Source organism: Ctenopharyngodon idella, chromosome 13 (assembly GCF_019924925.1).
Source record: "Ctenopharyngodon idella isolate HZGC_01 chromosome 13, HZGC01, whole genome shotgun sequence".
In the NCBI taxonomy this organism is placed as follows: Eukaryota; Metazoa; Chordata; class Actinopteri; order Cypriniformes; family Xenocyprididae; genus Ctenopharyngodon; species Ctenopharyngodon idella.
The window spans coordinates 25,227,275-25,243,608 of NC_067232.1; the positions used below are offsets into that span (position 1 = coordinate 25,227,275).

The window sequence follows — 16,334 nt, forward strand, 5'->3', positions numbered from 1 at the left end:
AGAGTGTTTACACCCCATCCATGTGAAATCATTCACGCCAGTCACATTACACTGCAAAAATCATGTTCTTCCTCAGTGTTTTTGTCTTGTTTTTCAGCGCAAATATCTAAACATTCATGAATCGATATACATCGATGAATTATTCTGAAAAATGTATGAAAATTAAGAGTTTGTGCTTTTAAACAAGAACAAATATCTGCCAATGGGGTCAGAAAAATAAACTTAATTCAAAAGGGAAAACGATAAAACAAGACAAGATTTTCTGACTCAATTGGCAGAAAATCTCTGACTCAAGTTAGTTAGTAAAATGTCTAAAGTGGACCATTGAAATAAAGTTTTGCAGTGCAGAATCTGTGGAATGTTTTTTACAGTTTTGTTTTGCCGTCAGCAGACGTTTAAATGCAAGTCTCAAGCTCTTGTGTCTGGATTTTGTGCCGCGGTCAAGGAGTCCTCAGCTAATAGACTTAGAGATTTAAACTCTAATCACTGCTCTCTCTTTCTCTCACACACACACTCCAGTCCTCCTCTCTGTGACCTGGGATCTCTTATTTAACTCATCCTCATGTCTGTAGCGTCAGCGTTCAGGATTCTGTGACGTGTAGATTCATGCAGACACACACTTCTGATCTCCAAGAGTTAATATACAGCAGTCAGAGTTTGATATATACAGAATAAAGCTTTATGTTCTTAGGCTAAATACAGCAGACGTCAGAACAGCTAGTTTCCACATCAAACATTCAGTGACGTTTATAAATAAAGATATGTACAGCTCAACCCTCCTCCCATAAAGATCATCCCCATCTACAGGACATCCAATAATAATTAATTGAATCAGTGTGGAATGACTGAGACTTAAGTGATCTTTACTTCCATATTTCATGTGACATCTTTGACACTAAGAGTATTTAAATGTTGTCTTTTCTTCTAAATGCTGTATTTGTGTGTGTTTGTCAAACAGCAGTGATCAGTGTCAGATCCTGAGATCTGTGGAAGCCCATTTCTGACACATAATCATGCTTTTTAATTATGACAATGTGTGTGTGAGTGTGTGTGTGTGTGTGTGTGTGTGTGTGTGTGTGTGTGTGTGAGAGAGAGAGTGTATTTTTACGTGTGTGTGTGTGAGAGAGAGAGTGTATTTTTACGTGTGTGTGTGTGTGTGTGTGTGTGTGAGAGAGAGAGAGTGTATTTTTACGTGTGTGTGTGTGTGTGTGTGGATCACCGCTCCAGCCAGCGCAGTGACGGATAGCGGTCTGACAGCGTCCGCCGCAGCTGTGAGTTCTGACTTTTATCCCTCATTTCAACAACACACTCGACCTGTGAGCACAATCACATCAGCACTTCAGCCGAGAACATCTTCTCAAACACACTCATATGCTAATCTGTCTGAATTTCCACTGATAAACTGCAAACCCTGTGTCTTTATAGATATACATAACTCATCAGTACAGTAAATGATGATGATACCATGGTACTTATACATATACATACACACTATGTACTATATATATATATATAAAACTAACCCTTAAAAATTAAAGGGTTAGTACACCCAAAAATGAAATTTCTATCATTAATTACTCACCCTCATGTCGTTCTACACCCGTAAGACCTTCATTCATCTTCAGAAAACAAATTAAGATATTGTTGATGAAATCCGATGGCTCAGTGAGGCCTCCATTGAGAGGAAAGCCATTCAAACTCTCAAGGTCCATTAATGTACTAAAAACATATTTGAAGAAGTTCATGTGAGTTCAGTAGTTCAATCTTAATATTATAAAGCGACAAAAATACTTTTTGTGTGCCAAAAAAAAACAAAAGAATGACTTTTCAACAATATCTATATGGGCCGATTTCAAAACACTGCTTCAGAGCTTTACGAATCGAATCAGTGAATTGGAGTGCCAAAGTCACGTGATTTCAGCAGTTTGATAGGAGATACGAATCACTAATTAGAAACAAAAGATTCATAAAGCTCAGAAGCTTCATGAAGCAGTGTTTTGAAATCGGCCCATATAGATATTGTTGAAAAGTTGTTATTTTGTTTTGTTTTTTTGGCGCACAAAAAGTATTCTCATCACTTTATAATATTAAGATTGAACCACTGAACTCACATGAACTTTTTCCAAATATGTTTTCAGTACCTTTATGGACCTTGAGAGTTTGAATGGCTTTGCTCTATATAGAGGCCTCACTGAGCCATCGGATTTCATCAACAATATCTTAATTTGTGTTCTGAAGATGAACGAAGGTCTTACGGGTGTAGAACAACATGAGGGTGAGTAATAAATGACATTATTTTCATTTTTGGGTGAACTAACCCTTTAAATTCATTATTTATTTGATTTTTTTTTTTTTTTTTTTTTTAAATCATATTTTTTGGTGTTTTATTCAGATTTTTAATCTTAAATTATTTATTTTTTGTTAATTTACCAAAATTAAATCTTTGTTCAATTTTGTTAAATAATTTTATTTTTTACCTGCAAGTCATGTGACCATTAACTGACATCAGACAACCGTGAACATGCGAATGTGAATTTAAATAGCTGAAATATCACTTAAAATCTCAGGGGGAGGTCAAGAAAATATTTTAGCTCAAAAGGGTTTGGTTGACAAAAACTGTTTGGGAATCCCTGTTATGTACCATGTTAATGAATGAAAATGAAAAGGTGTTCTGCCGTGGTTCTAGTTTGTTAGAGAGTGTAAATCAAATGACCTCTGACCTGTGCTTTGAAGAGCTCTGCTTTATCACTGTAGCGTCTGTGACAAACATCCAGCAACCTGAGTGAGAGAAACAGTGTTGACTGACTGCTGGCTGTGTTAGTTAGTTAGGTAGGTAGTTAGTTAGTGCTGTTTCCTTCATGTCCTGACAGTTAATCTGAGGATTCAGGCTTGTCTAACGTTAACTGTGAGTGAAGAAACACAAGATCATTGAATATTGACATGCTGCTGTTGATTTGACTGGTTGTTAGTGTAATCAGATGAGCATGAGGAGACAGATAAAGAATGGAAAATGTGTAAAGCTGCTGTGTTTTTTTAACAGTACTGCTAATCAACCTGTTTGTTGAACGGATCACATGTAAACCTTCAATGCTTTGGATGAAAGCATCTGCCAAATGCATGAATGTAAATAAGGGTTTAGTTGCCAGGAAAAGCCACTGAATCACAGCTGACACTAGGTATCTGTTCCTCCAGAACACTACGGATGTCTTGCGTCGTCCTCGTTCAGCAGTGGATGTGTTTGGCCTCACCTGACGTCCTCTCTGGCCAGCAGGTCCAGTAGTTTGGCCATGTCTCCAGGCCAGTCCGCCAGCTGCACCGTGAAGCGACCGACTCTGTCGTCCAGAACCAGAGCTCGTTCCACACACTGCAGAACCAGGTCCAGTTCCATGTTTGCACTGCTCACCACCACCTGCCACCCTAGAGGACACAGAGTTTTCCATGTAACACCAAAGCTTTATCAGTGTTTTTGCATGGAAACGCTGCAAAAAATTATGTCCTTTCTTTGTATTTTTGTCTTGTTTTCCAGTACAAATATCTAAACATTCTTAAATCAAGATACATTTACTGGAGAAGCAAAATGACTGAAGATATTAAGTCTTGTTTTCTGAAAAATGCATCAAAATGAAGTGAAATATCTGTCAATTGGGACATTGGCAGATATTTGTTTCCTTGGTTTTAGCATGAAGTCACTTAATTTCAGAAAACAACAAGACTTAATATCTTTTTGAGAATGATTCAATAATGTTTAGATATTTGTACTGGAAAACAAGGCAAAACATTTTTTTTTTTGCAGTGAACAATATTGCAAAATATGCAAAATATTATTGTATATTGCTGTTGTTTCCATTATATTAAAGCAGTAAGGTTAAATTAGGTAATGCACTGTGAGCTAACATGAAAAAACAATGAATAATTGCATTTTTACAAGATAAATGATGCTGCTAAAAATACATTGCTTATTGTTAGTTAGCTAACGCATTAAATTATGTTAACAAATGAGACCTTGTTGTAAGTGTTACCGTTTCATTTATCAATAGTGATTCAAATATTCTAGTAATATATAGATATAGATGGATTGTAAGCCAGCTACATTAATATAACGCGTTTCGCAGGTGCGTGTCGATCAAGTGCAGCTCGTGCATTCAGAGTGTAGTTTGTTTTCTGAAGGAGATTCAGTTCAGTAGATCGCTTAAATGAGTTCAGTCAACCAGCTCGTCTTTATGGACTGACCGTGAAGAAATCCTCAGCTAACTGGCTTATCACTAAGAGCATCCAGGTGCACACTGACCCGGTTAGGATGGTAATAAAGTAGGTGAGGGGCTTTAAGTACCTTTTGCCTTTAAGCTCTGGCAGTTGTCCACCTAAGATGGCGGCCAAACCCATGGCTCCTTCTGTGTCCACGGTCGAGCGCTCATACTCCTGAAACCTCAGCATGGCCACAAGAGCGTCCGCCTCTCTTTGGAGAGAGAAGACATGTATAGGATTAACTGGAATGTATTGATATGGAACGTATGGGGCTAAAGAGCTTCAAGATACCTGACAGAAATGACTTTGTCCACCAGTTTCTTGGCCAGCTGAAAGGTATGTGTTCCCAGAGAGTGATCCACCAAATCTGTGTGACCAGATAGAGAAAGAACGATCAGAACGGCTCATAAGAGAAGGCTGGGAAAGCAGAAGTGTTTGCAGAAGACTTTACCTCTGTAGAGTTTCTTGTTGGGGTTGCAGTAGAGATCTTTAATGAGGGAATCAGTTTTGAGTGACTGCAGTAGAAGAGGAAACTCCTCTGGTTCAACACCCTGTTAGAAACACAAGATCCACAAGACATGAATTAAGACATGCCTTAAAGTCACCATGAAATCAAAAGGGGCAATTCTTGTTGTTTTTATGGAATATTGCAGTGTTTATTCAAAATGATTTATCAGTGCACATCATTATTGTTTTAAATTCATGTTCCTGGCAATCTTGAATCAGAATAACTTCTCCTCTTCTCTGATGATGAGGCCGGGGCAACCTGTCACTCACATGAGATCCACCAATAGCAAACCACAACCATCCAATCAATTCCCCACAGACAAAATCAAGCCCCACCCTACATTTGTTCTTGTTCCAGAAGCCATTTCACTCGAATATACGGCACAATAGGGAAGAAAACAGGAGCGCAACTTCCCTTTCATGCTCATAATCGTGCACTTTGATGCATTCTAGAGATCTAACAGTGTATCAATTGATGTTAAAGGCACAATATGTAATATTTTTGGATTAAAATATCCAAAAACCACTAGAACAATGTTATATATTTTTTTGACTTGTGTACTTACATTATCCTAAATGTTTCCAAGAATGTTTAAATCCAGAGAAATAAGCAATTTTAACCAGGCCTATGACATCATACCCGTGTTACCTTCGATTTCCGGTTTTATTTTGTAGAAACCATGGAAACACCAAAAACGCTTTAATATATTATGAGTTTTATTACACAGGTGAGCAACTGTTTGGATACATTCATCGACAGAAAACGAATCATTGTTATATAGCTCAACACAGTAAGTCTTGTTTAAATCTCATTTTCTTGATTTACCATGCCTAATATCGATCTAGTTTACTGCAGTGTGCAACAAGTGTCTCATAGCAACCGTTGAACGAACGCAGAGTAGCACTATAACAACTTTCAACACACAATGATAACTGTGACTGTGATGATGCAAAGTTTGAGCGAGGAATCTTGGGACATGTGGTCTTCACCTCAGCGGCTGGTGGGAAAGAACTGGGACAGGACTCGGGAAGAAATCATGTTCATGGATGCGATTATTAACGTTACTGTAGTATGAAGCAGAGCAGAACCGAGTGTTGTGGGAGCTGAACGAGTCCGCTGGAGCGACTGCGCAACACACGCCGCGAGCAGTGGAACTTTTATTATGCCACAGTCGCCGGCGCTGCTTCCGCTTTTCCGGTCATGAGTATGAGGTAACGCAGCTCTGTTTATCATATTAGATACATTTGAGTGTGTTGAAAATGATGTTATAACGTTACTCTGTGCATTCGCTCGGCGGCTGCTGTGAGACTTTTGCTGCACACTGCAGTAAGATAGATTGATTTTAGAATATCATATTAAATGCTGGATGGCTTGTGTTGATAAATGGCATGCAATTCATTTTAAAACTTATTGTATGATGGAGAAAATGCTGTATTACTGTTACTAAAAATAAAGCTGCATCTGATTATGCTATGTTAGCTACTTCACAAAATAGTGTTTTTCTCTGAGGCATGGTAAAGCATGATACTCGCAAAAAATCAAGAAAATTAGATTTAAACAATAAGACTAACATTAAACGCGTTGAACTATATAACAACGATTCATTTTCTGTCTATAAATATATCAAAACATTTGTTTTCTTGCCTATTAAAACATGTAAATATTAAAGCGTCTTTGGTGTTTCCATGGTTTCTACAAAATAAAACCAGAAACCGAGGGTAACGCGGGTGATGCATGACGCAATTGACAGGCGACTCCTCACACGTCCCAGAGCCTTGGTTAAAATTGCAATTTTCTTACGATTTACAAATAGTTGCAAACATTTGGGATATTGTAAGTACTCAAGTGAACAAAATATATAACACTGGCCTAGTGGTTTTTGGATATTTTACTGCAAAAGTCTTACATATTGCACCTTTAATTGAAATAAGGCTTTAAATTAAAATAAAATATAAATATTAGTTAATTAAACTAAACAGAAATTAGAAATGTTGAAGCTCTAAAATTATTAATTGGAAATAAAAGCTAAAACTGAAATAAAAATAAATTAAATTTAAATAGCAATATTTAAAAAAAAAAGGAATAAAATGACAAAAGCACATAATGAAATCTAAACTAAAATCACACTGATGTGCAGTGCTTGTGTGAAGTGTTCACAGATCAGAAAGATGATGATGATGATGCTCTTCACGCATACGCATGAGTTCATTTCAGCTTTAACCAAGCACAGCGTGAACCTGGAGCTGGAAGACTGTGTTTTCCATCAGATCTGACTCACTATGACAGAGATGCGAGGGTTCAGGTGTTTGATGGCGGCTGCGGTTCCTGCCAGGAGGCCACAGTGTCCGCCCGCGGGCACGATGACGGCGTCGAGCTTGGGCACCTGCTCGTAGATCTCCAGACCCACGGTGCCCAGGCCTGCCAGATACACGGCGCTGTCATCCCTGCGGGATGAGAGAGGCAGATCGGTCACACCTGTCCAGATAGACACGCCACACTCTGCCAAATGACTGTTGCTTTCAGGCTTATGTTCTGCGTTCAGTCAAAGGTTTGGACACGTCTGCTCATTATCTTACACTTGTTATAATAATAGTGCAGTGATTGAGTGCAGCCATTTGGCTTTGCTTAGTTGGGGTTTAAAAAGAATTAATATTCAGTAATACTTGGATTCAACTGCACTGACACTATCATGATAAATACATGATAAATAATAGAAACAAACACAAAGATCCTCTTGAGTGAGACAAAAGTCTGGATAATGAAGACGATGATGTCTGTCTGTGCATAAAGCACCATCTTGATGCTTAAATGTGGTTGCTAGGGTGTTGCTATGTGATGTTTGCTCTACAAGCATCTCAATATCTTCATGCCTTATTAACCCTAATCTGCTAAATGCGACTGTAAGGTATGAAGATATAGATATTAACATGATTTTGTGTAAAGCTTCTTTGAAACAATGTGTATTGTGAAAAGCGCTAAACAAATACATTTGAAATGTGAAAAATAAAAAAAGCATCTAGATCATTGAACTTCTCAGATCTTAAGTCTAACAATGGGACTTAAGTTTAGGAGAGGATTTTGTTAGTTAATGTTGGACTAAAACTGATTTTCCTCACACAGCCTATAACAACTTCCCAAAAAATGTTGATAATTTTTGTGCTTTTTGGGGGATTTTCTCCACCTTGTTACACTTGTGATGTTCCGGGTCAAAAATGACCTGCCTACAAAGAATTGCTTGTTAATCTCTTGTTATGTTTTGCTATTGCCAAAAAATTGGATTTAATCTTTTTGTCAACTTTTCTTCTTTCAGTTAGCACAGGTTTTGTGTTTCTTTTTGGATCTGATTGATCGGAGGCCTCGCTGAGCTGATGCTCCTCATTTTCTAAGTGAAAAAAATTCACTCAAGCTTATTCACCCCAAATAAACTGAGGTGCATGTGCTCAAATCAATGAGGCATACGATCAATCAGCACAAAACCTGTGGTGACGGAAAGAAAACAAGTTGATAAAAAGATTGAATCCAATATTTGCTGATAATATAGCATAATGAGAGATTTACAAGTATTTTTTGTATGGTGGGTCATTTTTGACCCGGAACACAAAATTAAGGATTTTTATCATTGACTCACTCCTCGAGACACAGGTATCCGTTCTCTTTGGCCAGGTGGCGCGCGTGGTTGATGGAGTCTCGCGCTGTGCTGCCGTAGGAGATGACCATTGCGCCGTAGTCTCTGTACATGCGCAGGCGCGGAGGAGAGCTGTACGCCGGCATGATGACGAAAACGGGAATCCTCATCTCCACTGCGTGATACGCCACCGCCATGGAGAAGTTACAGTCCGTGGCCACGATCACGCCCTTCCTCTGCTGATCCTGCACACAATACCAGCCAGCTACATTATTACAGCTTATGATATTTCATGTGATAACATATGTCAAGAAAAAATTAAATGTCACAATATTAAACATATGATAATGAAACATTACTACTGTGTGAATTTTTGTACTCTAATGTCTGGTTTCTTGACATACTACTGTATATTATTATCATATTAAATATAATATAATTTATATTATCATATGTTTAATTTATGCTATAATATTAACAATAAATATAGCTTCAAGCAGCCATTAAGGGGCCAAGCACAAAGAAGGAAGCAAGAAGTAAAATCATCAGTAAAAAATATAGCATTTTATTTCATATACTTACTGTAGTTAGTGGTAATTTCATATTTTGTTCAGTTATAGCGCCACCAACAGGTGCAATCCCACAACTTTTTTATTGTGTCCTCAGGGTGTTCCCATAAATAAGTGTGTCAAATTTGTTGAAAATATCTCATTTCGTTTAGGAGTTATAGACATGTATACGTATGGGTACATAAAAAATGACCCATGCATTTTTTTACTTACTATCAAAATTTTGGTATGTGGTTGTTGACCAGTGACCTATGTTTCTGAATTTCCTATGGTGGTTTCGTCTCAATCGGACTAAAGGTTTCGAAGATATTTTTGTGAACGGTGTTTAAACGCTAAATCACAACGTTGCACAAACCATAAGGCAAAACCTATTATGCATGTTAGGTATCGTTGGACTCGGCAAGGATTCAGGAATCTAAGAAGATAGATTGACTACTATTAAAATAAGTCAATCACATAAAAAGTTATGAGCATATGTATATTTGATTTCACCACTAGGTGGCGCTGTCTCACAACTTCTCAGGCTCCCTCCGGGCATTGTGCTGATGACCCATACCAAGTTTCGTAATGATACGCTAATGCATTCAAAAAATACAGTATTTTGCTACAAAATGCAAAACGGTCGATGCCTAAAATGGTCGATATGGTGAAATTGGATATCATTCGACTCGGCATGCTGCCCTGAATCTAACAAGACCATATTATAAGTATAATTTTTGGCCAAACAGTTCAGAAGTTAAAAGCAAAAATAGCCATTTTGCTATATCCGGACCAGTTGGTGGTGCTGTCCCGAAACGCAGCATGTAGCCTCAAGTCATGCTTGTGATGACATGTACCAAGTTTGGTCTGAATACGCTAAAGTGTTGCAGAGATATAGCCTCGCGTCCAATTTGGCATGCTCTTCTTCGAATTTGTCTGCGCGTTATTCGAGAATGGTTGGGTTTATCAAAAAGATTTTGATAGATATTTGCCAGCATAGTCTGATGATCTGATTTGATTTTCATGAAAATTGAAGCAACCATCTAGGAGGAGTTCGAAAAAGTTTTCTTTCTTTTTTGGCGGGAAAATTTGGCGGGAAAAGTTTCATAACGGAAAATGACGTCACATCATATGGTGTAATCGAATTGTATTGAGCCAAGAAGTCAGAGGAATTTTTTTTTGTTTCTAACCCTTATGTTTCAAAAGATATTAGTGTAAACATGTGTGAAACTTTGGACAAGTGGTGGTGCTAGAGAGTTTGATCTAGAGACACTAAATTTGCTGTAGTTAATGTTGGGACTGTCCTATATCAGTGTGCCAAATTTCATAACTTTCCCGCAAGCGGTTCTATGGGCTGCCATAGACTGCCAGAGCGGAAGAAGAAGAATAATAAGAATGCCAACGATTACAATAGATGCCATCAAACCTTCGGTGCTTCGCCCCTAATAATAATAATATATGTCAACAGACCTCAAATGACATTACAAAAATTAAGATATTACTTTGTTTTGTTTTTATTCAATTAAATATAATATCATATATTAAACATATGATAATAAAACTGAGTGCTATTTTATGGATTTTTGTGGATGTTTGTGCATCATTCCTGCTTAGATATTTTATATGATTCAGTGACATTGACTGAAGTGTTGTGCAGTCACTGTATGTGTGTGACAGATGAGCTCGTCACCTGTTTGAGTGAGGACAGCAGGCACAGCACTCCTCTCTCCTTCACAGATCCAGTGTAATGGAGAAGCTCTTTCTTCAGGTAGATTTCCATCCCATACTGTTTGGACAGTCTGGAGTACTGAGGGCAGAACGCACACGTTTATTAAGGGCGGGATCGGAGTTTGACGAGGTCTTGTCTATGTTAGAGTGTTGTTTGTAATTCTAGCAAATGCCTCCCATTTTTAGGAGGCCATAAAACCAAACTGGCCAGGGCAGAGGAATCGTGTCTAAATACACTGTGCAAAAACAGCAGGATAACTGGACTCAAAATTCCCTCGAACATCCATGCGGTGTGACTGAACATGTTCAAAGATTTCATTTGCACATTCCTGCAAAACTCAAAATTAGTATCTGCTGTTCTCGAGTTTGATCAGACGCAGATGTTTGAGTCTTATTACACTGCAAAAATGATCTTCTTCCTCAGTGTTTTTGTCTTGTTTTCCAGCACAAATATCTAAACATTCTTAAATCAAGATACATTTACTGGAGAAGCAAAATGACTGAAGATATTAAGTCTTGCTTTATGAAAAATGTATTAAAATAGCAGATATTTGTTCTTGTTTTAAGCACAAACTCACTTAATTCTGACAGATTTTTTCTTAATATCTTCAGTCATTTTGATTCTCCAGTAAATGCATCTTGATTTAAGAATGTTTAGATATTTGTGCTGAAGAACAAGACAGAAACACCGAGGAAGAGCATCAGTTTTTGCCGTGTGATTGTTGATGTTGGACTAGTTTGTGTTGGTTCAGTCATGTTCTGGCGGTCTGTGTGTGACTGTGTAGAGATGTACCGTGCAGGGAGTTTTCTGAATGCCTGACTGCTGGAGTTTGAATGCGGCCGCGCTGATGTCCTCGAAGCGCAGATGTTCAGGAGCAGCTTTGGGTGCTGATTTGCCCTCGCCGCCTTTCTTAACGGACGGTTTTGGTGTTGACATCAACTGGACCTCCGGTGGTTCTGAGACGGTGGTCTCGAAGACCTTCACATCTCCATTGAGGTATTCCTCAGCTCCAAAGTCTTTCAGGCGTTCTGGGCAGATGAGAGTTGAGCGGCGACCCACGCGACCGTTAACGACGTGGGCATCTTTTGCGCACGGGCCGCTGTGGAAGGAGCAGTCGGGTTTGGAGGAACCTCGCCGCTGCTCTGTGCTGTTGGAGGGAGACATGGAGTTAATAAACCAAGAGACACTGAAGAAATTATGTTCTTTCCTCGGGGAAAAAAATCTAAATTAAGTGACTTTATACTCTAAAAAATGCTGGGTTAAAAACAACCCAAGTTGGATTGAAAATGGACAAACCCAGCGGTTGGGTTAAATGTTTGCCCAACCTGCTGGGCAGATTTATTTAACCCAACTATTGATTAAAAATGACTATATGTCTGGCTTAAAATGAACCCAAAATAGGTTTGAAATTAAAAATCAGACACATAATTACTAGAGGCAACAATAATAGTTAAAAGGTTAACATAAGCAATTTAATAAATGTTTTATTGTTTCATTTGTATTCATTAAACTCATTAAGAAATGTTTATTTATTAAACATAATAATAAATGTTAATTTCCAACATATTTTGGGTTCATTTTAAGCAAGAAATACAGTGATTTTTAAATAGTTGAGTTAAATAAAACTACCCAGCAGGTTGAGCAAACATTTAACCCAACCGCTGGGTTAAAACAACCCAATCACTGGGTTTGTCCATTTTCAATCCAACTTGGGTTGTTTTAACCCAGCATTATTTTTAGAGCGTGCCATTGTGTGCTATAATTACTGAGGCTCTTATGACAAATTGCTTATCTTCCTCAGTCATTTTTATTTATGTATTATTTATTTCAATTTTTTTTTTTTTATTATAAATATGTGTTATATAATTTATGTGATTATTTAAGTGTTACATTACTTTTTTTGTGTGTGTTTTCCTATTTGTGGAGAAATAAATTAAACATTTAGCCAACGTCCTATGTTTCCGAAGTTTTTTTGGTGGTTTTGTCTCGATCGGACTAATGGATTCGAAGATATTCACAAACGTTGTTTTAACGCTATATCGCAACGTTGCACAAACTATAAGGTGAAACCTAGCATGTTGGGCATCGTTGGACTCGCCAAGGATTCAGTAATCTAAGGGGATGACTCCCATGAAAATAAGTCAACCACATCAAACGTTATGAGCATATGAATATTTCACTCAATATTTCATTCAATATTTCATTCATCTTGAAACTTCTCAGGCTCCTTCAGGGCATTGTGCTGATGACCCATACTGAGTTTCATAATGATACGCTAATGCGGTCAAAAAATACAGTATTTTACTACAAAATGCAAAATGGTCCGACGCCCAAAATGGCCGATACGGTATCATTCGACTCTGCAATTAAAAAGAATTATGTACATTGTCAAGAACTGTTGTTCACAACTTCTGATTATTTCACACAGTTGAAACTAGAAGAAGACAAACAGCGACACTCGCTCAACAAATGCAGGACCTGAACAAACCACACGCCCTCTGAAGATGTTCCTGACACGTAAGACCGTTCACAATCACATCAAATGACTACAGACAGCAGCTTCTTCACATGCTATAGTACAGTTTCTGATGATACTCAGCTCAAATAAACAGATTTGTAAGCATTCAGAAAACAGCATGGAGCAGAACACAGTACAAGCGCTACTGGATTAGTATGTATTCTTGATATTATGTGTATAATCCAGCATAATAAATTAACAGAATGCTTTGATCAAGGTGAAAACAACACTAGAGCCAAATTTACACTGCAAAGGTGGTGCAGAAGCTGCATCTGAAGTGGCATTTAGGTGAATTTAGACTGTTTAATGCTGCTCAGATATGCATAAATGCATTTACACAGCAATTAAAATGGCAAATTAGTTTTGATACTAGGGGCTGAGGTGTATCAGAGCTGACATAATTTAATCTGGCTTTTATGCAGCATTGAGTCTTTACACTGAATTGTGAACAGAGCAGCATTAAATCAGGTGTATGTAAAGACAACTAAGTGAATGTGATTTTACACATCTGAATTAAGGCTGTGCCTGCTCAAGACGCAATGCTGCATAAAAGCCAGATTAAGTTATTCCAGCTCTGACACACCTCAGCCCTTAGTACGAAGGTATGCCGTTAAAATTGCTGTTTTGCCGCATTAAACAGTCTGTATAAAGAATACACATAACTGCCACTTCAGAAGTGCTTCTGTTCCACTTCTGCAGTGTATATTTGACATTAGTGGTCAGTATTTCACCGTCTCTGGTCGTGTGTCCAGCGCTGAAGGCTATTAATATCTGCTGTATTCTGCAGGTCTGACCTTTCACCTCATTCCCACGTCACAGTGTCTAATACAGTCTCTCTCTGTTTCAGAGAACCAAACCAGTTTACTTGATTATCCAGACATAAAAAATCATGAGTATTAAATATGATCATGATCTTTTGAGAAAGGTTTATTTGTTCATCTCTCAATCATCATTGTATTGCATTATATGTTTTAAAACTACAGAGCTTTGATCATAAAACTAAGCATTTAAAAAGCTGTTTTTTCCTCCATATTCTCACTATATCAGACTATATGAGCCATAAATGCCTGATGGATCAAATATGATACTCAACAAAAACATTTTTGGTTCAATAAACTGTTCCGCTTCAAACAATTAGATATTATTTCATATGTCAGGCTTTACAGGGTTAATGTCATGCATCAGTAACTCTTTGTAAGATTCCTCTTAGCTCCTCTCAGATGTTTACCGTGGCAGGAAGAGGAGGATGAAGGAGAGGAAGAGTCTGAGAAGGATGTACACTAATGCCTGGAAGAGCGACAGGAAAGGTGCGCTTTCGGTAAGCTGTGGAAACGGAGGGAGAGCTACAGACGAGGGCAGTTCTGCTGGATCTACAAGAGAAGGACCGGGAGCTTTAGAAGCGGGTTGAGGATCATCGACTCTCTTTGACACTCCAGCTTGAGACTCTCCGGGATCAAGAACGTGAACTGTAGCCGCTGAGGGTTCGGGCTGGCGTCTTTGTTTGGGTGTTTTACGGGCAGGTGCGGGTGAATGTGAGTCACTGGATGGAGGAACCGCAGGATGGGAAGGAGTTGCTACATGGTATCTAGATTCATCCATATCCGTCTCTGAACTATCACATCTCTCAGACTCAAGAGGACACTGGGAAGTATTAGGTGTTGGAGACACTCTAAGGGTTTCAGATTTACACGCTACGGTTTCCCACCTCTGCCAGAAGGGATCATATTCCTCGCTGTCATTAAAGCCTCTCCTTGTCTCTTGTGGCTGCAAGCCGTCATTCACAAAGTTTGCAAAAAACTGTGCTGCAAAATTCATCCTCAAGTTGACATGAAACACCAAGCTGCGCAGATGCTCTCTGATGTGTGTATATCTATCCAACAGTATTGTCCTCTTTCTCAGTTGTCCTACAGGACATTAGCTTACTGCTCAGGGTTATTTAAAGAGGGATTACCCGTAATCACATGCTAGAGTCACTGCCGGCCTTTCCACCCCTCCAGGACTCCACCTACTGCTCTATTCCTGCATCAGACCTGGTCTTAACCCGCCTCTCACGTGGTATAATCAGACACTCTAACGGGATAGATGAGGACTTAATGCTTCCCAGAGAATAATGACCTCAGACTCTCATCCAGCAGAAAGTGCCCCCCATAAGACCTCAAGCTCTGACCTCTAGGATTGGCCAAATCCTCTTCAGACAGGATCACAGATCACCTCTGACTTCACTTTCATTATTTATGCTGCTCCAGACTTTGTGAGGCTCAAACACTGAGTTTGGACGTGGAACAAACATGATATGATATATAAAGCAAGGATGTTGCTGGAGTGTTCTGTGTGGTTGTTATGGTGTTGCTAAGGTGTTCTGTTTGGATGCTAGGGTATTGCTAGGGTGTTCTGTGTGGTTTCTATTTTGTTGCTAGGGTGCTCTGTGTGCTTTCTATGTTGTTGCTAGGGTGCTCTGTGTGGTTTCTATGTTGCCAAGGTGTTCTGTGTGGTTACGGTGTTGCTAGAGTGTTCTGTGTAGTTGCTAGAGTGTGGCTGGGGGGGTTCTGTGTGGCTAGGGTGTTGCAAGGGTGTTCTATGTAGTTGCTAGGGTGTTGCTAAGATGTTCTGTGTGGTCGCTAGAATGTTGCTGTGTGGTTGCTAGAGTTTTGCTGGAGTGTTCTGTGCTGCTAGGATGTTCTTTGTGGCTGGAGTGTTGCTAGGGTGTTATGTGTAGTTGCTAGGGTGTTGCTAAGGTGTTCTGTGTGATCGCTAGAGTGTTGCTGGGGTGTTCTGTGTGATTAGGGTGTTGTTAGGGTGTTCTGTGTAGTTGCTAGGGTATTGCTAAGGTGTTCTATGTGGTCACTAGAGTGTTGCTGTGGTGTTTTGTGCGACTGGGGTGTTGCTAGGGTGTTGCTAAGGTGTTCTGTGTGGTCGCTAGAGTGTTGCTAGGGTATTCTGTGTGGCTAGGGAGTTCTGGGGTGTTCTGTGTTGTTAGGGTGTTGCTAAGGTGTTCTGTGTGGTTAGGGTGTTTCTAGGGTGTTCTGTGTGGTTGCTAGGGTGTTGCTAAGACATTCTGTGTTGTCTCTAGGTGTTTTCCTCCTGTCTGGTCTTATCTATTTGTCTGTAGATCACTTAGTAAAGTAGCAGCACACTCTCCTCAACAAAACACATGATTTGAT

At 39.0% G+C, this 16,334-nt stretch overlaps 1 protein-coding gene across 1 annotated transcript; it reads right to left on the minus strand.

The window, feature by feature from the left end:
- Positions 1-656: 656 nt before the first annotated feature.
- LOC127525240 (L-threonine ammonia-lyase) lies at positions 657-15,109 on the minus strand. Its single transcript, XM_051917653.1, has 12 exons — positions 14,402-15,109; positions 11,448-11,802; positions 10,617-10,733; positions 8,382-8,623; positions 7,032-7,197; positions 4,697-4,796; positions 4,537-4,612; positions 4,331-4,456; positions 3,706-3,712; positions 3,249-3,409; positions 2,721-2,778; positions 657-1,314 (listed from the first exon to the last, which is right to left on the minus strand). The coding sequence occupies exons 1-12, from the start codon at positions 14,986-14,988 to the stop codon at positions 1,216-1,218; spliced, it is 2,094 nt and encodes a 697-aa protein (XP_051773613.1). The 5' UTR covers positions 14,989-15,109; the 3' UTR covers positions 657-1,215.
- Between the last annotated feature and the right edge of the window lie 1,225 nt (positions 15,110-16,334).

What these genes read in the sequence shown, in the direction of transcription:
- LOC127525240 (XM_051917653.1), bottom strand. Translation starts at nt 14,988, where the DNA reads ATGAATTTTGCAGCACAGTTTTTTGCAAACTTTGTGAATGACGGCTTG. An exon ending in ACCCTCGCATCTCTGTCATA is followed by an intron (nt 4,797 to 7,031) that starts GTGAGTCAGATC and finishes TGTTTCTAACAG; the next exon opens with GGTGTTGAACCAGAGGAGTT. An exon ending in CAGAGCTCTTCAAAGCACAG is followed by an intron (nt 1,315 to 2,720) that starts GTCAGAGGTCAT and finishes TTGTGCTCACAG; the next exon opens with GTCGAGTGTGTTGTTGAAAT.